Source organism: Choloepus didactylus, chromosome 3 (genome assembly GCF_015220235.1).
Source record: "Choloepus didactylus isolate mChoDid1 chromosome 3, mChoDid1.pri, whole genome shotgun sequence".
NCBI lineage: Eukaryota > Metazoa > Chordata > Mammalia > Pilosa > Megalonychidae > Choloepus > Choloepus didactylus.
Window position 1 is genome coordinate 123,660,621 of NC_051309.1, and position 23,836 is coordinate 123,684,456.

A 23,836-nucleotide genomic window follows, 5' to 3' on the forward strand; every position below is an offset into this window, starting at 1 on the left:
CCTCAAGTCCTTTGTAGAATGAGGTGTGGTAAGTCACCTGTTAAATTTAAAGTTTAAATTTGGATAAAAGAGAAAAGCACAAATCTAAATTATCTGTAATTGTCAAGAACTGAAGAAAATCAGCAGCTCCTTATTGGTTGCTTACTGTATACTAAGCACAGTGCTGATTGTTGTGGAGGGGTCCAAAGAAGAGTCAAATAGAAAGATGTTTTTAAGAAGTGTCCAGGCTACATGCAAAGTCAAGATGAACACACAAGAAATAAAGGCAAGCAGCAGAAGACTATATTGATTCAGAACTAAATCATATGGAGCAGACTTTATTAGAGAAAAAGGTCAGAATTGGCTAGACTCAGGTAGTGAGTCAAGGCAGACATTGAAAGGTAGAGAAAGTCTGCAGGGGGGGAAATGAAAGGGAAGGCTTTCCAAATGGAAAGATGAGTAGCAGCAACGTTAGGAGATGGAATTGAGCATGATGAGTATAGATCTATAGGTGAGACAAACTGGTCTGGAGCAACCTAAGAATATGAATTAAATGGTTGTTCTTAATATGCCTTACTGGGTAGGATGAGACTAGGATATAAAAAGTCTTGCTCTTCAGTCAAGTTTCTGTGGAAACAGATCTCCAATCATGGTTAGTAAAATGATAGTGTAGAAAAGTAGCTTTCTGAAAACTGTTTTTTAGGAAAATTAATTTGGATTGATATACAGGATGCACTTGAGTGAGTAACTTGAAATGTGTGAATACTCTGAATGTTTTCTTGGTAATTTACCCACAAGGGCCTGAGGGAGTCCAATGGAATACAGTAATTTCAGTGGTGTTTCTGATTGTTAGCAATACCCAGATATGATTGACTAGAGTCTATCAAATTTGCTGCTAACACACATGCAGAATAATGTAATAGAAAAAGCATGAAGAGGGTTCAAATCCAAGCTCCAAGTTTTAAGTAGTGTGAAACTTTACACATACTTCTTAATCCTTGTGAATGTTAATTTCCTTGGGTCAAATAGGGATAATATTACTTATTTTGATGGACCATTGGGTTGAATAACATATATGAAGTGTGTAGCCTTCTTTCGCCTCATTGTCACCACCCACTGGAAATTTCTTACCCAATAGAAATAAAACTGGAAGAATTCTCAACCCTAGAAGTACACTTGGACCGCCCTCATCAAGTAGGTCTTGAAAATACATAATGCTGCCTGGCTGAACTTCCCTGATTATCTCTAATGAATGGTTTAGGAGAAACTACTAAATAAAAATGTGGTTTTTCTCCGAAGCACACTGATCCTGGTCAAGGGGCAAAGGTGAGGCAAGTAGAAGCAACATGAGTTTGGGGCTCTTTAGGGATTCAGATGCTGACCCTGCCACTCTTGGGTGTGTCCTTGGATGAATGACAATAGCCACAGTTTCGTTCATAAAAGAGTAGTTATGGGGATGAAATAAGATGGCATAGTAAATACACAATAAAGTTTAACTCCCCTAGGAACATTTAGAATATTAATCATTTTAATGTCATTTGATAGTTAACCATACTCTTTTAAAGAGGACCTTCAGAGAGAGGAAGATGGTTAAAATAATGCAAAATATCCTAACCCTGGTAAAGAATTGTCAAATTCAGATTATCTGAGAAAATCTGTATGGGATTTTAATTAATAAAATGCCTTCTTAACTAAGCAAGTATATAATCTTATCTTTTGTTCTTTAGTCCTAAGTACACCCCTAGAACACACAAAATAGTCTCTTTTTTCTTTTCCTTTTTTTTTCTTTTTTGTTACTGCAATTAGTACCCACTGGTTTTTTACATCCTTTGCAGCTGTGCATTCATGATATATTTAGGGAAATAATTTGAATCATCCTGACCTTAAAGCTGGTTGATAATTTGGGGATGCTTAATATCTCTTAATTCAAAGGAAGAAGACAATACATAGTATCTGCGATGGCAGCTAGAGTAGTAATTCCCAGCTAGTATTAACCCATGTGGGAAGTCTCTTAGCATGTCATGGCTAAAGCTGAAGAATTTTGCTCTGTGAGAAAGGCCAAATCTTGGGACTTACCTGCCTGCAAAAGGCAGAATGCTTGAAAAAGAAAATTCTACTTTTACTAAGTTCAAACCCAGAGCTATATGTAAGCATTACTCCCATTTTCTACTGTGGGAATTGGTTGTGTAAGTTTTTTTGGCTGTATCTTCCAGTAGATAAGGAGATTACATATAATGTACTTAGAAAATTGGCAAATGTCCAATAGAATTAGGATATTATGAAGATTTAGCATTGTAGTTTTCAAATTCTCAGGTTGTAGATTGCTTCATCAGGGCAAAAATATGCATAACCTACCCCACCCATTCCTTCTTATTAATGCCAAGACCTAAATTTTCCAATTGGAAAATACTTAAAGAAGGATAACACATGACCACACCTGCTTTGTCATACTGCTTTCAAGTGGTGATAGCTCTTAAAAGTCATCATTCTATGAGAAGACCTGTCATACACCTGCTTGGAACACAACAGTTTGTAAACCACCATCTTGTTAGTTTGGGGATGGGGAAGACATTGCTGAAATGTTATAACTCAGCCAACTTCAAATAGAGCAGCCTTGCTTAATTTCTTATTTGGGGGGTTTCTGGGTTAGATAGCATTGAAGACAGTTATAAGACTAAAAGATTTGAAAGTAACTGTTTAGGATATGAGTCCCTTTGTCTCAAGAGAAAAGAAGCAGTATAGGCTAAGAGTGGCAAGAGATGTGGTTGGAGAGGTAGGCCATAGCCAGATCATGTAGGACGCTGTGTCTTGGGATGGGGGATTCCTTCCCAAGGTGGCTTTTCCCGTGGTTGGCAAGGTGGTACTTGTTGGTAGGAGATCTCAGTTCCTTCATACATGGGCCCCTTCACAGGTTGCTTGAGTGCCGTCAAGACATGGCTTTGCATTTCCTCCAGAGCAGGAGATCCAATAAAAAGCAAGGCAAAAGAGCACTGACTTTTAAAACCTGACCTGGAAGTCACAGGCCATCAATTCCACCATACTCTGTTCATTAAAAGTGAGTTACTAACTTGGCTCATTTTCAAAGAGAGGGAAATTAGGATTCATCTTTTGAAGGAAGGAGTGCCAAAGAATTTGCAGATATATTTTAATAACACCACAGGCATAAAAGGGAGTTGGATTCTACTTTACTTTATTCATGCACCCATTGAACAAATAATTTTTGAACACCAACTATTTGCTAAGCACTGTTTTGTGCACTGCATAAGGCTTCTCAGTGATACTTGTGCTGAAGCCTGGAAGTTGAGAGGCATGGGGTTAAGAGTTCCCAGGCATCACTGCATCTGCTGTCTCCACTCACTTCCTATTTGCCGCTTAACCTCTTGGCTGGAGGAATTTGGGCCACTCTATTTCTGGGTTTAAATGTCCTCAGTTTCCTTTCAGCTATAATATTTTCACTAGAAAAATAAGGCAGTGTTTATCAATTACTGAAATATACTTGATAAGCTTAGCAGTATTGGACTGAAAGTAAGAACAAATAAAATAGCAATGCATTGTTTACAAAGAATTAATGTATATACCATTTGAACTTTCCATAACCAGTTTCCACTCCTGGGATATGTTTTGAGAATGTGATTTGGCTTATGCATGATCTATGCAATTACCTATTGTAAATGTTTAACTTGTGGTAACATGTTATATATTAATTGCAGTTTTCAAAGTTATCAGTCTGGCTAAGACCACTTTGATTTTTTTTTTTTTTTTTAAGACCTGTAAGACTTCTTTTCAAGATGCATTCTTGCATTGGCTTTTATCCATATTCAGCAATTTCACTTACCATTCTCTTGGGGACCAGAATTCTCCAAGTGAAATATATACCTGCAATGAATATGCCCGAGCTTCCTCTACAAACACTATTCTCCTGAAAGACAAGGAAAACAGAACAAGAAGGAGAAAGGTCAACAAAGTGTATTTCTTTTTCTCTAGATCTGCCATTGTTACTGAACCAAGGTGTGGATTCTTTGCCCAGTGAGCTCAGATGACCAATTCCTGAGACACCAGGGTTTCAAGGAGAGAAAGAGTTTACTGCTAGGTGCAGAGCAGAAGAGCAGATGGCCTATGGGCCCAAAAATCTGTCTCCCCAAACTGCAGTAATTCTGATAGTTTTATAGTAACAAAAGATGGGCAGGTTTTAGGATAATGAGCACAATGGCTTGAGATGGCGAGATTAGAGATGATCTAATTATTGAGCATGCGCAGATTGATTACATGCTTTGTCACAGAATGTATGTAAGAAAATGATGGCCTTAATATGACGATGGGCGTGATTTTTAGTATTATAATGAGGTATAGGTGACTTATAGGTTAAACTACTTCACATGTCAGGTGGGCCCATTTTGGTTAGATCCAGCTTCGGTTGTCAAGATAACTTTGGACATGAGGTGGGTTAGTTCTAGGCTGACCCAAGACCCTTCATTAGTAAACATTAAAGGCTGTCTTTAGTGATTGTGACTCTAATGTCAAAAACTTGGATAAAATGGGTACAAATGAAGGTCAGTCACAAGGTTTTTACAATAATAAGGACACAAGATAAAGGCTATACAATCATTATCAGAGATCAAGGCAGCTGGATTACAGTTCAGAGATTTCAGTTATTTCCCTTTGTCTACTCTAATATAACAGAAAGTAAAACATTCTGTTAAAAATGTTCTGGGTGAATATTTTTAGCATAAAGTTTGTGCTAAAGGAAAAAAAGAACAAAGACCCTTTGTTGGTCAGATGGAGAGACACCTAAAGAGATGTCAACCTACTCCAATACAGGTATCAGGGTCTCCAGCAAAAGCACATGCTCTGATGGAAAGACATTTTACTCCCCTAGAGAAGAGATAGGCAAGGCCAGCTTCACTAGCAGTGTCAGATCCCCATAGCCAGTGAGTCTCAATCTGCAGCTTCCCTCTCTTGTTTCGTGCATCATTGTGGAGGAACCCCACTGCCCCCAAGCCAGGGACAAATATACCACCAGGGCGTGAGCTGGGTGTCATGAAACATGTCTACCAGAGTCAGACAGTCTCCTGAATACTTACATATGCCTGAGAAAATAGGGGAAGAAATGTACCAGCAGCCTCCTTAATCTGCTAGGGGATTGTGTTCCGTCCCGTGAGGCTGACACACCTGGTCCTGAGCACAGGATGCATTTGTGGGTCCCAGGGAAAGTCCCTTACCATTCCTTTCTAATTGGATGGTGACATTAACTCTTATATTCATATAAAAATAATTTCATATGATCTGTCATTTCAGGTCATCCAATTGATGAATTGTCATTTGTATAATGAAAGAATAAGTTTATATGTGCTGGCATAATTAGAGATGGAAAGTTAAAGAATTCTTAAAAATTAGCAGTTATGATGGCTTTTAGGGTTTTGGTCCATGTCCAAGACACTGATGCTTAAACTATTCATTACTTTGCATAATGACATTATTTGTCTCTGTAGTTTCTTTGAAATGACATACAAATATTAATAGATTCATTTGCTTTAAAATGTTCCCTGAAGCTTCAACAATTTCTCATTTGACAGGTAGATATAATAGTTCATATTCATTTGATTTGCTCAGATGATCCAATTGCCAAAAGAAGTTATCGCCAATGGCAAAAACCTGATTACTAGTACATAGTTAAATTACTAATGTAAGTAGGAAAAAGTTTTGTAATATCATAAGTACATGAATTCTCTAAAATACAGCATAAGTTTTGGATTTTGAAAAAGAGTGCTATAACTATTTAATAAATGTAAGAAATATTATCAGTGATTAATAAGTCATACAGACTGAAACTGTTTCCAGTCTTTGAGAGCATGAAGTAGAATATAAAACATGAATACTAATTTATATATTAAACTATCAAAATCATATTAATATTTCTAATCCTCAATTTTCATGAGGATTATTACAAAATCCTTTTCTCCATTTTCCTAGACTGTGGTCTGGCTCTTTTCCAATTCATCCTCCCCATTGTTGGCAAAGTTATCTCTTTAAAATGCAAATATGGGCATGCCACTTATTTGCATAAAATCCTTCAATGACCTCCCCCTTCCTGAAAACCTACAGAATAAAATTTAGACTCCTTAACATGGCATACAGGGACTGACCTCTGCCTATCTCAGCATCCTCTCCCCTAATCCCATTTCTTCCAAGTGTTTTCCTTAGTCTCATTGAATTATTCTCTAAACTCCATATGTTCTCTGTTTTCTTGTCTCGTGGTATTTCCTCTTTAAAATGCCTCTCCCGCTTCTATGCCTAACTGCAATGTTTGCAAGGCTCGGTTCAAACATCACTTCCTTCTGATATAATGACCTTATCCACTTGAGTTCTGTGTCTTTGTTCTGTGTTTTCTTGATATACATCGCATAACTTAGAGAAAAAATGGATAAATGTGTTCACTGGAATGTAATACTGTAGTTTGCTTACTTGTCTGTCTGGGCTTCTGGGGACTGTGAGTTCCTTACAAACAGGGACCTTGCCTTTCATCACAATGCCTAGCACCAAACCGAGAAGTCACCAAACATATTTTTTTGAAATAGTGTAAATGAATGGCAAGTAGTTAATGTATTTTTTATTGACATGGGTAATGTTCAAAATATTTAATAACTGGTAAAAGCAACTATGGGTCACACAAAACTACTGTAAGAGGATATCAACAAGGAGAAAATATATATACTTCATATCTGCACACAACCAGACCATTTTAGAAAAACAGACAGTATCGTAAAGCACCTGGATGTGTATACACAGAGGACAGTAATCCTGTGTTGTTAACCTGTTTCTGTGTGAAGGTAAATGCTTCCCTATAAAATTTACGGTGGTGTTAAAGTGTTGCTGTGCCCTGTCCGGATTACCCAGAGGCATGATTCATGTTCTCTGACGGACTGTCTCTTGCTAAATAACATTAAAAGTAAAGAAAGGATAATTTCCCACATCTTTACGACCTTTAGTAAATCTTTATGGCCTTCTCTCCTTTACACACTTTTAACAGTAAATAGCTTCCTCCCTCTCCTAGCCAAGTTGTTGTCTTGGCTCATACTTCCTTCATCTTTTATGTACATTATTGCAATTATTGCAAAAGCTGATTAATCCCCTATTTCCATTCTTGTCTCCTACCACCTCCAAACCAAGCAATCCATACTCAATTGAGTGAGCTTTCTGAAATGCAAATGTGATCATATTGCTCCCAGCCTAAAACCATTCGATTATTCTGCATCGCCTATAGCTAAGTTTTTAAGGCAATTTAAAAAAATCGAGCTTTTAAAAAATGCACGTGCTTGGACTTCACACATGGTGACTCCAATTTAGTTGAGGTAGAGTGGTGCCTATGTATATATTCTTAGAAGTTTCCACCAGAGAGTCTGTCACACAGCCAGGCTGAGAACCACTGATCTGCAGGATAAAGTCCCAACTCCTTTCAATGGAGAACAGGCTGTTCATGAATTGGTATCTGTCACTCCCAGTGCACTGTTTGTACTTCGGCTGCCTCAGCTCGAATAGGGATACTAATACCAATATTGTGGCACTGTTGTAAGTATTAGAATATTCAATTTATTCCCCAAAGTGGGATGCTATTACTCCAGGAGACTGTCCCAGGCAAACCAGGACTTATGATCATCCTAATATATTATTTGAGATGATATATTCAAAGCATCTCTTACAATGGATAGCATATAGATATAGCAGAAACTCAATAAATCAATTTGATTTTGTATAGTTCTTAATGTTTGCCTCCCCACCTCCACTACGGGTAGTGGTACATGGCACACAAATGGTATTCATGCTACACTGTTGCCAAGATCCTGAATGTTGGTCTATCACTGTCCTTATCCCCCTTATAAACTATAAATTGTCAGCCTTTATTTTTTCCCTTTCCTTTCTCTATCACTCTAGTCCACCTCCAATACTTGCAGGTCTCAGGGCAAGAGAGCAAAAGGGGCCTATTTATAATATATTTTTTCAAAATTAAAAAGTTGTATATCAAGCTAACTAGTAAATATCTCCTGTTTTCCTGCCTTGACAAATATTCCCTTTTAACAATATGAAATGTCCAAGTTTAGACTTCTCAGAATCCTTGGAATTCCATGCAGGACTGTGGCAGAGGAGTGTCGACCCTGGGACCCTGGCCGACAGCTAGCCCCTCTTCTCTTCCCATCCCTGATTCCATCCTCAGTGGCATCATGAGTAAAAGGACACCCCAACCTGTACATCCAAGCACTGTTCTACTTCCACCCTCCCTAGCAAACAAGTCTAGGGATGTCCATTAGTTTCCTCTTGCTGTTGTGAAAAGTTAACATAATAGTGGCTTAAACAACACAAATGTATTGTTTTACAGTTCTGGAGGTCAGAAGTCTGAAATGAGTTTTACAGGGTTAAAACCAAGGTGTCAGTAGGGCTTCTGTAGGCAATAGAGGAGAATTTCCTTGCCTTTTCCAGCTTCTAGAGCTACATTCCTTGGCCTATAGCCCCTTCTTCCATTTTCAAAGATAGCTGTATGGCATCTTCTTTCCTCTCTGACCTGCTGCCTCACTCTTGTAAGGACCTGTACAATTATAATTATCCAGGATAATCTCTCCAACTCGAGATATTTAATTTAATCACATCTGTGAAGTCTCTTTTCGCCATAAAACCGGTTCAAATGATTAGGATATGAGCATATTTGGGGTCCATTATTCAGCCTACCACAGGGAGTGGGTACAACAGACCCTTGGGAGGATGAACCCAAGGAAAAAGTTTGAGCAAGCACAGGCTGCACACTGGGGGCTGCATAGGCAGAGAGTCTAGGTAGCTGAGTACCTCGTGCGTGGTCTGGAAGCAGGGAAGGTGTGGGATCAGGCATGACCGTCTGGATTCCCTGCTAGAGGAGGTCCGTGTGAAGCTCAGGAGCCAGGGCAGGGGCCTCTTTTAAGCAGGGGCACAACTCCTACCCCCTGCTGATCTAGCAACCACTGTCTATTTCCCTTTCTCTTGATCCATCTACAAGATTCCTTTGGAAGAAAGCATGTTAGCAGATTGTCTTACTTGATTAAGAGTTCTTTCTTACTGCATCCCTGCCTTCTGTTTGTCATGAAACAGCCCCATTCCACACCCACACATTGTTTTTAATCATCCCCACTGGCTTTCCTTTCCCTTGAATCTCTAATTCCATCCTTCCGCCACCTCTTCAGTGTTCTTAAAATACACAAGATTTCACCTGTTTGCTATGTTTTAAAAATATGCTATCATAGCCAGCACAGTATTCCTGAATCCTACAATATTGCTCATGGATTCCTTTTCTAATATTTCTATTTTAGTTTTAAAATTTCCCCCTTCGTTTGCAGCTTTCATTTGATGCTTTCAGTTTTTTTTTATACCAAATTTAAAATTACTTGTTTTACTGGTATACTCTATTTATATTTTGCTAGATCATGGTCATTGTAAGTGATGTTTCCATATCTATGCAATATATACAGAACAATTTTCATTTAATAAAGTATTCCAAAGAAATTATTTCTCCCCATTAGTGTTTTTTAGAAGTTGTTGAACTCTTATCTCTGTTTTTACTTCTTCTCATGAGTACGTGGAGATTTTAAGGAAAACATTGATATTCAAGACTGTGATATGATTTTGAGGAAATTATTAGGTTTCCAGAGAGTTTATAAATTATTTCACAATTTTTCTTTTTCTCTTTTCCCCCTAATAAGGTATTACATATTCCAAGAGATCTAATGAAAAGAAAATTTGCCAATTTAAGCTTTGTTTTAAAATCATTTCAGTGAATTTTTATCTATGACTACATAATAATGTTATAATATTACCATAGTATGGTTCCATGAGGGCAGATGTGTCTGTTTGATTTATCAGTACATCCCCAGCTTCTATCAGTGGCTGGATTTTAGTAAGTAATTGAATAAACGAATTAACAAATGATAGAATTTGAGAACGACTTTTAAAAAAATAAGGTAAAGATGTTCCATATAAACCACACTACCTAAATCAGAACACTGAAATACTGATTTTTGTATTTTTAATTAGATTTTCAATATTTCCCAGCCTGTTCTGGCATAAGCAATAATTTATACCTCTGAGGTTGCTAATTAAACTTTGTATATTCAAGATAATGGCAGTCTTTAAATTATGAATTGTTAATTATAGAAGATATGTATATATTTCATAAATATTATATGTGTGTTTTATAGATATTATATGTATATTTTATAGATATATATGTATAGAGATAGTTCTATATATTATAGAATTATATAAGCATTCAAATACTAAATAGCTTTAGTTTTAGCGCAGTGCTAGGTGATGAGAAATGTGAACCTTTGATACTGAGATGAAGGCAGGAAAGGGGAGATCTAGTTCTTCCCTATCTTTTTTTCCTCACTCCTTTAGGAATCGTATGTGGGAATTAGTTCGCTTCAATTTTCTAGTATTTTAATTGTAAATACATGTCTGATTTCTTCAGCATGAAGGTGCGTTACATAGTTCCACTATTTCAAAAGTTTACTTCATATGCTGTCACTATCTCTCTCTTGTGTTCTTCTCTGGTTTTAACATTACAAATGATTAAAGATGTATTTTTAATTGTTTGTTCTCAGAATGGCTTCACTCCCTTATATATGGCTGCCCAAGAGAACCACACTGATGTTGTAAAATATTTGCTGGAAAACGGAGCTAATCAGAGCACTGCTACCGAGGTAAGGCTGTCAGCCACAAAGGCTTGAGTTCTTTGATCTTAAAGACCATATTCTTTCTATTCAGCCACAAAGGATGCTCCTTACCTTATCAAAAACATGCTAGAATTTTTCTTGTTACTGTTGTAACCTACAACAGTGGCTGTGGATGAATGACACAGGCTTATGTCTTCATTCTGGAGTCATGTCAGTTTATTCTTACGTGAAATCATGCTTCTATTAATTTGGCATACACTAATTTTGGGGAGTTTCATACTATTCTAAAATTAAATAAAAAGTAAATTCTACCCATCTCTTTTCATCAATATTTTATTCTTCTTAGAATCCAAGACAGTTTCTTTAAGGAACAATTTTTAATGCTCAGAAATATATGTCAGTACCATTTCATGAGGGATATGTCACTAAAAAAGTTGTCCATATTTTCTGAAATATAACCAGATTATGACATGTGGTTGTTGTGGCTGTGATTGTGGGAACAACTGAATAGAATGCTCAGAATCAGTCCTGTTTCAAATAGCTCAGACATTCAGCGGTAAGAAGGGGTTGGAGTGGGCAGGGCTCAGCTCATCACTTTCTCTTTTCTGAGCATGTCCACCAAACAGCAGAACGAGGTGTTGCCTTTTTATATCTGCTTAGGCAGATTAAGGAGCAAGTTCAATGATTGTCTAGATGTCTAGAACAGTGATTTTGAAGTGATTCTCCAAAGCCCAAGAGCTTGGAGAAGATGCCTCAGGGGTCACTGGAAGGCTGCAGGAGGGTGATTTGTGAGAGGAGGAGAAGAGAGCTCTGTGGAGATGTGATGCTCCTGCCCCCCTCAACCAGAGCATGCAGACTTTGGTTTTCTAATTTCATATTCTGTGACTCCACCAATAAAATTTTAAAATTCCTGGCCTGAAGTGAAAGATGACTGGTAAATGCTTGTCATCCAGACTATACTATACTGATACATTTTATGTCTAATATGGCTTTCTTTCTGGAAAATTAAGTCTTTAGGTGAAATAAACATGAACTCTACCCTGCATTTAAGCAGGGCGGGGGGGTGGGTGTTGAGGGGTTGGGGAGGGGGTAGAGATCATTAAAATATATTAAGCTCCTTTCTAGTGCCTTGGGGAGAAACATATTAAGAAGCCAATAACAATAACATTCTGATAGCTATTCTCATTATTAAAAAAAAAAAATTCCAAAGAAAGCACTGTGAATGAGATCATGTTTCCTGTTTATGACTAGAAGACAAAACTTACTCTCTACCCCAACTGCCCAGTATGAAATGATTCCAAGTTCTCTATCCAATACAAACGAATATTACACTCCTGCCATATGGTTACAGTGTGGCATTTATGATTTGGGACCTTTTTTTTTTTTTTCTGAGACACTAATTCTGTCATCGGGTAGCACATGAATATCTTCAAGAAAAGCTTGGGTGACAATATGAGACCATATCTCTTCATCAGGACCTCTGAGAAATGTACTAAATAAAGGAAATCTGTGTTTGTTTCATTTTATTTCCTTGAAGGCAGCATCATTAACAGAAGAAAACCTTTCACTACAGAGCTCTTGTAGTCACCAAATAGGTTCAGTGTTTCTAGCATATGTTTTAGAGAAACTCATCTTCCTGGCATTCTCAGCTGTCTCCCGGCTCCTTGGATGGGCCAAGATCCCTGTTGCATTTTGCTCTGGTTCCAGAAATACCCCTTTATGTGCGCTTCATCAGTAGAGGTCATGTTACATTGTGATTCCTCAGAAATTTAAAACCCCTTCTGATTTCCATGCAGATATGTGGCTTTTGCAAATGAATCATATGAGCATTGAATCCTGACTTAGACACATGTACCTGCTTTCTTTTTCAATCATTTAAATAATTTATCCTGATTATTTATGTCTAAATTTAGTTAATTAAACCCCCACTCCCAGCCCTGTGGTTGCCAAGAAACCCACAGATGGGCAAACTTCATATGTTTCCTTTCAGTCTTTCATTCTGTAAAAATATAATCTCTTTACAGGCATTTATGTTTGATTGCTATTTGATATTTTATGTTGTATCTCTAAGTATATTATACAATTTCATGCACACATGTATGAATATTACTAAGGAAAACACTTCCTATGAACCTGTTGTGGCTCTAATTTGCAAAATGTAATTACTAATCAAGGCAGACATCATGACCACTTGAAAAAGTCAGATGATTATGAGATCATTCAATAAGGCAATGAAACTCATGTTTGAAAAGAAATACTTACAGTTTTGAAATCCCATATAATTATAGCAATTAACACTGATGAATAAATGATGAAAATTTTACTACTGAATCTTAATACTAGTTTTCTTTTTCATGGAGATACAGTTGAAGTACTTGAACAAAATCATTTCAAATATTTAGCTTCTTCCCATGCATACAGATTTGAATGAAATCTACATGGTTGGATCCAAAGTTATATTCTCTGAAAGGATTTCTCTGATCCTCTAGTACCATTTTTATAATTCCCTACTCTCTTCCTTTTTTCCTGAGGGTTCCTAAAATGGAAGGCTAAAAGCATTTTAATGAGGTTGTGTCATGTAAGCAAATTCCTTATCTCTAAGGAAAAATGAAGTCCACACTCTTTTAGTATAAACTATTCAAGGTTTAAAGGAGTAATAAAATTAAATATGTATATGATAATGAGTCTGTGCTTTCCTCCTTCCCAGAGTCTCTAACTTGTGCCAAACGAAGTTCTAAATTTAGGCTACTATTTTTCTTCTTAGGACATTACAGGCTTTCCTCTTCCATTCTGTTAAATAATGTGTTTGTTTAAAGTTCTAGTTCTTACTTTAGTAGTGCATACATGGTGCTACATGCGTAAGGAAAGGGATTTTCTCTCAGAAGTCCATAGTTTACATTTTAAAATTTTAATATTGAAAATAAATTGAGTAGTTAAGATTTCGGTAAATGGCTGTTGTTTCCGGAATGCAATCTTTAAATGTAGCATCTTATTGCTCTCATCTCTTCTCCATATAAATAAAAACTTCTGACACTGAGATTTGTTCAAACATTTGTGGGTTAAGGGAGGATTGTATATAAATAGGGCCTAGAATATATACTTTTTTCTATTTATGTGTCACGTTTCCAGAAATTGAATATATGTTTCTGAAGAGAAAACATGGCTTTCCAGTTTTTTTTTTTTTTTACGGAGGTTATACATCTACCACTGAGAAGCTTCTAAATTTGCATGATCTGTGCAATAATGTTGTTTTACCTGTCTCTCTTTTAAGTTTAGAATTGAAAATTTGACTTTCTTGCATTATCTAACACATGTACTTTTATGCCTAAATAGTCTGAAAAATATATAATTAAGTTAATAAGTACAAAATTAGTGAATTAACCTAATTTCCTGAGTTTTAAATCATATTATGTACCAAACTTGAAAAATTAAATTGCTAATAGACCTTTCCATCCACAATTACCATTTTCCCTAACCGAAACAGATACATTTAGCAATGTGCATAGTTTATCGCTGTCTGGGTTACCATATCTTTGATTCCCAGCTAGACTTGTCTCCATTTTTTGTACCTTTCCCATTTTTTTTACTTTACATTAGCAGGGATTGCTTAGGGTTGGTTCTCCTTTTTATTTCACCACTGTAAACATACATTTATTGAGCACATCATAAATGTAGTATGATTTGTTAAGAATGGAGAAGTTTTTCAAAATGCATTGAACACAAATTAGGAAAATGATCTGATTCAACTCATCCATAGTATGGCAAATTACTAGACACTTAATCTTTGGCAGTAACATTTAATCCTTTTGCTTGTCAGTCTTACTCATTACTTTAAAAATTAGGGGAAGTGTTGCTTGGAGTTGAATCCCAAGCATCCAAACGTTAATGGAAAATTTTTTTTTCTGCTTTGGTTTTACCAGGATGGTTTCACTCCCCTCGCTGTGGCACTCCAGCAAGGACACAACCAGGCAGTGGCCATCCTCTTGGAGAATGACACCAAGGGGAAAGTGAGGCTGCCCGCCCTGCATATTGCAGCTAGGAAAGATGACACCAAATCTGCCGCACTCCTCCTTCAGAATGATCACAATGCTGACGTACAGTCCAAGGTAAAAGCTGAACACTGTTGTGGAAAGGAGCTCTTCGGCTGCCAGATTCCTCCTGGGGGATGATAAAGAAGTAGGCCATGGTGATAATGCAAAATCACTTCTGGCCATGAAAAGAGAGAATTATTTTCAGAGGTATTTCAGAAAGAAGGGGCATGTCTATTGGTACAATACCAGAAAAAAAATATTAAATGCAAGATAATTTTCTTTAAAAGAGGAGGTTCAACTTTTTAGAAATCTGAGTATTTATTCCCTCTATAGTCTTATATAATAGAAACAGAATCAGAAAGATAAAATTGTATTGCATAGTGGTATGGGGCGTATTTTTGCAGTAGAATGCATTTTGTCATGTTGGAACTGTATAACCAATTACAGCAAGCAGCTTGACTGTTTCCTTAATTTTGCATTGTGTAATTTTGCATTGTGTCTTCCCTCTTTTTCCCACACAACACTGCTTCAGATGATGGTGAATAGGACAACTGAGGTACAGTATTGTGGTTATGCCAAGATATATATTGTTTATTTATTTATTTTGTCCAATTAGAGTAAATGCTCACTAATTCATACTAATGGTTGGAAGTTCCATTATTTGGAAATTAAAATTTGGAAGTCTTTCTCATCATTAAGGGAAATTGTAACTAAAAAAACATTAAAAGTAACATATTTGAAGTGTGATTTACTCAATGAAACTATTTAAGTAGTTAAGCAGCGTAGAGTTTGATATGAAACTCTTGGTTAATATACATTTTTAGTAAGAAGGACACCATTGACAGTTTATTTACCATTAATATTTTGCCAATAAGGAGAGGGATCTCATTTTCTTAATGAGAATTCTCACGTTAGAGTTTAGTGAAGGGAAAATTAGAGAGGTTCCTCTTTTACTCTGTTTTATCCTTTTATCTCATAGCAGTTGTCTGTTTTTTTTTCTGAATGCATTTTTTCTTTACCATATCGTATATAATAAATAATCATATTGAATATTTCATGAGCAAAGCATTTGCTTTTAATTTGCTAAGTCTTAAAATACTTGTCACGAAATCATCTATTTTCCACATACCAAAATAAACTACAGCAACCAACAAGAACATTAAGTTCAGAAGCTTTTCATCATGGTGTGTGTGTGTGTGTGTGTGTGTGTGTGTATGTTTAGTAGTCTCTCCTTAGCCATTGCTACACAGAGGCACTAATATAAACATTGTTGAAAATATTATAAAAATTAACCTGTATTTAGAGGCAAATGACTATTTATGTAGGTTGATTTTGGTTTTGCTGGGAGGACTCTTTAGACATCTCATTTGGTCACTTAGTTGCGTGCCTACAGAGTTTGAGCATTAGTATGTGTTGAGAGTAATTTATTTCTAAAATGATTATCTTATTTATTAAAAAATTTACCTATTGAGATCTGAAAATATTTGAATTATTACTATCATTTCTTCTGTTCCATATCCTTACATGGAATGTAGGACAGAAACTTAAAAAAAAAAAAAAAAAATGGCCAATCTGGTTGGTGAAATTGTTCAAGATCAGAACATACAAGTTGATGTCTTAATTACTGAATTTAATGCCTTTATTAAGGTACTAATTTCTCAAGGTGTTTTTGGTGATTGTTTAAGATGCATTCTTGAAAGCAATATTGGCTGTAAACATTGTGTTGAAAGAGGCAGGTTGGGCTGATTATTACTGTGTTTTATATATATATATTTCTTTAAGGACAATAGAGTAACAAAGAGAGGAAGCTTATAAAAGGTTGACTCTGCCTCCCACCTCCCTATAAATTGAGGAAAAGTTCCTTGGGAGGGGTCTTATACCACCATCCCAGTGCTGATTCAAGATTCTCAGCCTGAGGCGTCATCATTAAATGTCATTGAGGCTGTGTCAGATAATAAATTAGTTTATTTTTGCAAATGGGAAAAAAATTATTACATTTGAATAATTTGAAAATGATTCACTGGCAGGCGATTTGTTTTTCTAAAATTAAATTGTGACTTGAATAATAGACACACATTCAAGATATGTCTGTGTGACAGGAAATATCAAGATAAAAATGAAAAAAAAAATCAGTCAATTATTTCCTAAAATATAAAATTTTGACATTTTATAAAATAAAAGCCAAGTTGTAAACTGATTTTCCCCTTCATTTTCACATGCATGTTTGGCGTCATTAAGATACAATAAAAATATCTTAATCACATTTATGAAATTTAGTTTGATAGCTACTCTTGTTATTTCGTGGCATTGCTTCTATAGAGTCAGAAATTATTTGCAACTAGTTTTTCTGATATCACAGAGGAATTTCAATTGCCCAACATATCTAAATGCTTATTTAGGGAATTTTTAAAAAAATCACCAAAGCTTATGTTTCAATTAAGTAGAAAAATAATGGTTGTGATTTAGAAGTTATTTCTTAAAAACAATACTTGTACACATCAAAGTTCATTTCAAGTAAAAAAGAATAGTACAAAATAACCTCAAAACTGCATAATTTGATAGCCAAGTAATAGTCACTATTAATGAGAACTACTCTTCCTCATCATCTTAATTATTAAGGAATGAAAATTTTGGAGGGCAAGGAAAATAATCAGATAGTGCATTTTTGTATACTTTAATGAGAAAAGAGTTAATATGCTTCTCTTGTAAAGATGGCAAAATTTTCATTTAGAAAGAAAAAGAAAAGAAAGGAAACAGACTTCTCTTCCACGTTAGATTTTCACTCATTTCTTAAACATCCTGAGAGCAAACAGTTCTTTAATGCTCATATAATTGATTTAACTGGGTTGTTTCAATCCATTTTATTTTATTGAAAAAATTTGATTTAACTCCATACGTTCACAATTGGATTCAGTTGACCTTTTCTTTTTTTTTATGTTCATATTGATACCAAGTGTACTGTATAATTTTTATTTATTTTTAACTTCTTTTTTTTATTATAAAGATATAATCTAACTGAAAAATAGGTTTGTGGAAGAAGGTAAAAATATCATGGCTGTAAATGATATGGAATGAGTTGTACATCCCTTCTAAGAATTTTCACAATTGTCATAGCTCCAAAGATATAATCAATGTTGTTGTTTTTAAATAAACCTGGTTTTGGCACTTCCTCCAAAGAAAACATTTTTTTATTCATAATATGTTAATCCTTTGGCTGAAACCTTAGGTTTTTAAATCATATTCTATTTTTCTCCAGTATGCTGAATCAACTCAAGATATATGGTTTTGTATAAACAACAAATCTCATAAGCAGTTAAGGTAATTAGAAATAATGTTGCCAAGAAATGTAGATGTTTTAATATATATTTATTTACCACCTTATTGTGCTAATACTTAAAGAGTTTTATTAAAGCATTTATTATTTGAATTATATTACTCATATGTTGGGCATAGGAGTAATACAAAATACATGATTTTCTTCACTGATGCGGTGACTGCAACACACACAGTCAAAATACTTTACTGACTGTCCTTTTATTTGCATTCCATAGAGTGGTTTTACCCCTTTGCACATAGCTGCACACTATGGAAACGTCAACGTGGCAACCCTTCTTCTAAACCGGGGAGCTGCTGTGGACTTCACAGCCAGGGTATGGAATAAAATAGTTCATTTAAAATAGCAGTAAATGGGTATTTTACTGGAGTGAAAATGAACACAATCGGCTTTTTAAAGGTTTTGTTTCTTTTTCTTTACCTATGTTTGTGCTAGAGATATTAGATTTCCTATTTTTTTTTTTAGATCGCAGGATGTCATCACAACCCCAACAAGTGAAAAATAAGAATACTGTAAATTCACATGTACAGAAATCATTTGCAGTAGTTAAGGAGGATATTAATTCTGACTTTACTACGAGTAGTTATATTTAAAGATCATGCCAGAGCTGTAATTTACATGAATCCTGAAAAAAAAAACCCTAATATTCTGTCATCTTATTCATTTATGTATAATTATGCTTTCATTATAAAATAGCCACTTGGATGAACTAGAATTTTTGAATGAGCAGTTTCAAGACAATAAGTAAACTGTTAGAATGTTAAGGACAAAATCTACAAGTATTATGTCTTACAATGATTGTAGGATACACAAACTGACAGGGAATTTTTTTTTTTTTAAATCAAGAATTTGCTTATATGAAGTCTTTCCAAAATATATAAAAAGACATCACGTTGAGTTATATATTTAATGGTATGCTTTTATTGGAAAGAGTTCAATTACATGTTAAGAATTATAAAACTAAGTATATATGGTGAACCAGTTAATGCAATGTTTGAATATTTTAAAAATTGTGACATACATAAAAATCAAGTACTTATGCTTGCCATGATTATGATGGATGATAGCCAATACAGTCAATAAATATAAATGGTAGGTATGGTGGGTTTGTCCTTAGAAGTCATGCACACTGAAGCTATGTTGCTTTATTTTCAAGTTGTTTTTCTTACTCAATTATTCAGAAGATGTTTTAAAGAATCATTTTTCCAATGGGTATGGATGTATATTTGTATTTTTTTAAGCAAAGGAAACTTTGAGATCCCAGAAACTTTAAGTGCATGGATGTTTGGACTAGAGCTCTGCCCTAGCCAGGATCTGATTTTTGTTTCAATTATGCATAAGTGCTCCCTTTGTGTCTTCACTGTATTGTGTATATTCAATGCATATATTGTAGATATTGACTAACTTAGCTATGCAGTTTCATTCCATTTTCATCCTCTAACTGTGGTGTTTTGTGGTTTGTGTGCTTCCTTGTTCCTTAAAAATGAAACACATTGAAATGGTAGAAACCTTGGATCAAATTGCCACATAGGTCAGAACTTTCCCTGTGCCCTTTAGCAGTCATCACCATCATGCCTTGTGGTACCCAACATGCTCTTGTTTGGTCTTTCCATGGTGTAGAATGGAATCACTCCTCTGCATGTGGCTTCCAAAAGGGGAAACACAAACATGGTGAAGCTCTTACTGGATCGTGGTGGTCAGATCGATGCCAAAACTAGGGTGAGTGTCTCTGTTCTTTCAATTTCCTACCATTATTATTTCTGTGTATCTTCTTAGCAGTCACCTTACAACCAGTTTGTAAAAGTAGGCAATGCATTTTCAAGGAAATGGCTTTTTCTAATTTGATTTCAATCTCATACAATATTTAAGGATTTAATATCATAAAATGAAATTAAAGTTTGTTCATTAGTGCCTGGAGAAACAAAATGCTAGCCCCTCTATGAGATAGTTGGTTAAGACTTTGCTTATTGATTTTCTGGTAATAAAGCTCAAAGATCAGACTTACACATCTCTGACTTGGGCTGTAATAGTTATAGATATCAAGAACCCAAAATCATTAGCCTGCATTAAGTTATGAGAGTGTAGTTTTTATAAAAAATATTTGGATACATGTTGAAAAATTTGTATTTCTAACTATTCCATTCCCTAGTCATTTTAAGTGGTTCTATTACCGGACCAAAGTGGTGGATGCTTTTGCCCGATGCATTCAAATGACCAATTCCTGAGACACCAGGGTTTCAGAGAGAAAGAGTTTATTGCTAGGCAGGAAGCAGGAGAACAGATGGCCTATTGGTCCAAAATCTGTCTCCACGAACTGCAGTAATTCTGATAGTTTTATAGCATCAAAAGGTAGGCAGGTTTTAGGATAATGAGTACAATGGCCCCAGATGATGTGATTAGAGGTGATCTAATTATTGAGTATGCACAGATTGATTACATGCTTAGTCACAGAATGTTTGCAAGAAAATGTCGGCCTTAATATGATGATGGGAGTGATTTTTAGTATTATAATTGGCTATAGGTGACTTGTAGATTAAAGTCTAGGCTACTGCACATGTCACGCAGACCCAATTTGGTTAGATCCAGCTTCAGTTATCAAGATAACTTTGGACTTGAGGTGGGTTAGTTCTTGGCTGACCCAAGACCCTTCATTAATAAACATTAGGGACTGTCTTCAGTGATCATAAGACTTTAAAGTCGAAAAACTGGATAAATAGGTAAAAGTGAAGGTTAGTCACAAGGTTTTACAATCACAAGGGCATAAGATAAAAGCTATACAATCATTGTCAGAGATCAAGGCAGCAGTTCAGGTTTCAGGTATTTCCCTGTCTACTCTAATATACCAGAAGGTAAAAAGGAATATCTATATAATGATTCAGTAATCATCATCAGTCCTTAAATCCTAACCTCTTGGTTACAGTTATGCTATATTGACCAGAGCAGTTCCACCTGCTATTATTCTTATGAAAAAAGATGCACAGTTATTATGTTGCACCTTTACTCATGTCATCTTGGTAAAGGGAGGAGCCTATCATTCATTTCAAACTTGTTAGTAAAATATTCTCGTGAAGTTTTATTTGCTCTCAATAAATAAATAATAATATAAGCACTGAGGACAACTGTTAAAAGTGCAGACTGAAGCCAGACTGCCTGATTTCAAATCCTACTTCTACCACTTACTAGCCATATAATATTGTCAGCCTGCTTACCTTTTCTGAACTCAGGCTAATAATAGCACCTGCCTCAAAAGTTGCTGCTTAAAAATTAAACTTTAGCTATTATTATTTATCTTTTTTAAAAACTAGGGAGAGTACATTACTTAGTTACTCATAAATTTAGCTAATGTTACTGAAATTATGTGCAGGTATTTGCTTTAAATGTATAACTTGTGTTTCATTATCAGTTGTCTGGTGCAGATCTGGTTAGTCATAGATTTCAACAAAACTTCAAACATTCCTGTAATGTGCAGATTTTGACATATGAGCTGTAAAAATTCTGTGGACGATAGTAGAGAAAATATACCCCTTAGAGTATTTTTTCTTCTCTTTTTTTCTGGGACTTTATATTCTCATAGTCCAAAGAATAAAGATCAAGTCTAATTCCCCTGGAAATCGTGAGGCTAGCAGATGCTTTCATTTAAAAAACTTATTATCTCTGAGCATCTAAAATCTATAGCAGTCTGAGATTATAAATTCTGATTTTTAGTGACTTTAGGATACACTGCTTTCTTAATCTCATTTCTCTAAGGCATTTGGTCCAGAGTGGCTATGTCACATCATCATCTGGGGTAGTTGCTTTGCCTGTCAAGATTTGTTGTGTCCAGTGTCTCTGCATCAAAGTTTTATATGGCTTCTCCCCTTTGTTTTGTTGGTATGCCTTTTCCTTTACTGTCATGTGAGTATGCAGATTTCAGAGCAATTATGCACAATGCTGCATGCTCTGCCTACTTGTGCTTTATAGCTAAAGGAAAGAGTGTCTGCACTTCCTCCTTTGAGACTTACTAACATAATCTCTTCCTTTATGCTTACCTTTGTTTCTTTTGAGACTTTCTAATTGAGAGTACCAATGGAAAGGCAGCACTTTGTAAATGCAAAAGAATTTTATCTTTGGTTTGTGTTTTAAGGGTGCACAATGCTTTTTATTAATGTCTTTTTGGAGTATTCATTCATTATTAAAGCTGTAAATTTTATTCTTATGAATCATTGCAGTATTTGCTTATTTCCTTAATTTGCATGGCCCTCATACATTTGCATATACAATTAAAAAGTCTAATGCCAAAAAAGGCAAAGTATTTTCATGAAAACAGTACTAAGACAGAAATAGATTTTTATGCTACTTCTGTCTTTAGCTAATTGTCCTTGAGCAAGTTACCAATAAAATGTAAACCTTGTTTTCTTCATCTTTGAAGGAACTATTTGGGCCACAGTTCATCTAGTGTAGCCTTCAGATACACAAATAAATTGAATTTAGTGTAGGGAATTGTAAAAGAAAACAAAAAATTCAAATTGTGTACATTGTGTGAACATCCTGTTCTTTCATTCAAAAATTCATTCTTTAAACAGACTGTTATTGAGTGCTACGCCCTGGACTCACAGAGATGCAAGTCAGCAGCACTCAGGGATGTGTCAGTAGTGTGCTGATAAATGTTTAATAATAATCAGCTATCAGAAAAAAAAAAGCTCTGATTTGTAACTTTGCCATTGCCAGTTTTTGTGATATAAATACTTCCTCCAAGTCCAGTTTCAAGCTGTGAACGTATCATTGACTGCAGAATTGGGAAGAGTTGTGCGCAAATTGGTTCTCACTATCACATACAAGCAGGCTCTAGCACAGCCCAGGATTAGGTAAAATATTGAAAAATGACACTGAGCTTTCTTTCCCTATAGCTAAAACACTGCTTCATTCTAAGAAGTAGGATTTTAAAAGCATTGTTAGATTCCTTCACTTCTGGATATAGTAAAAGAGCTATAGCCCTCTCACCAAAGGCAAAATTAACTGGGAGGCCATGGCTTGGAATTGGGAGACTAATTCTGGAACTATAATATTTAATTGCTACCAAAGGAATTTGTTTTCTTTTGTGCTTTACAAAATGTATTTAAAAATAGGAAAATAGGAAAATTATCTATTTATTTTTGGCTAACTCTTTAGATAATACAATAGAGCATCTATATACAGAATTTTAAAAAGATAAGTATTATTTTTTCATTTCTTGTCATAGAGGTCTCAAATTTCCCCAGCAATCAAATTAGTCACAACCATTTTGTACTTAGTATACTATGTCAAGAATTTTCCCTTGATCTTCCTATTATTTTCTGCACTAATAAGATTTCCATTAGCTAGAGAAAAGCAAGATATATACAGGCTTTGGGATAATTTTTAAAAAGTCGTATCTACAATTTATTCCCCACTTTCTCCACCATTGTGACACATATTGAGATGTTTTGCATCTCACTGGCATTCTCCTCATTGACTAGGATCTACTGTGAAATTGAGACAATTTCACCAGAGCCCTGATTTGTTGGTATCTGAAAAACCTTATATTAGTGTTAAAACATGAATCTCTTAGCTAGTTAAAATGATATTCTTCTTCTTTCAGGCTTTATTAAGGGCATTATTCTTTTTTATTTTTAAACTTGTTTATAATTTTCATAGGGAGACACCCCATATAAGGATTATGGTTAAAATATTGAAATACATATTTCAGTGCAAGCAATAAAAGTATACAAAAAACATTAAAGGATGATGAGCAAAGGATAACACCTCAGGAAAAAAGAATCAACCCTTGCAACTTGGTATTAGAT

General features: G+C 35.2%; 1 protein-coding gene across 27 annotated transcripts in view; it reads left to right on the top strand.

The window, feature by feature from the left end:
* Positions 1-23,836, top strand: part of ANK2 (ankyrin 2) — a 739,617-nt gene that overhangs the window by 584,041 nt on the left and 131,740 nt on the right. For 25 of the 27 annotated variants that reach the window (XM_037830495.1, XM_037830497.1, XM_037830494.1 and 22 more), the window contains 5 exons: positions 10,599-10,697; positions 14,591-14,776; positions 15,234-15,257; positions 18,253-18,351; positions 19,656-19,754. In XM_037830495.1, the coding sequence (XP_037686423.1) occupies positions 10,599-10,697; positions 14,591-14,776; positions 15,234-15,257; positions 18,253-18,351; positions 19,656-19,754 (507 nt within the window). The remainder of the gene's footprint in view (positions 1-10,598; positions 10,698-14,590; positions 14,777-15,233; positions 15,258-18,252; positions 18,352-19,655; positions 19,755-23,836) is intronic. The other 2 variants (XM_037830516.1, XM_037830512.1) reach the window with 1 other exon arrangement.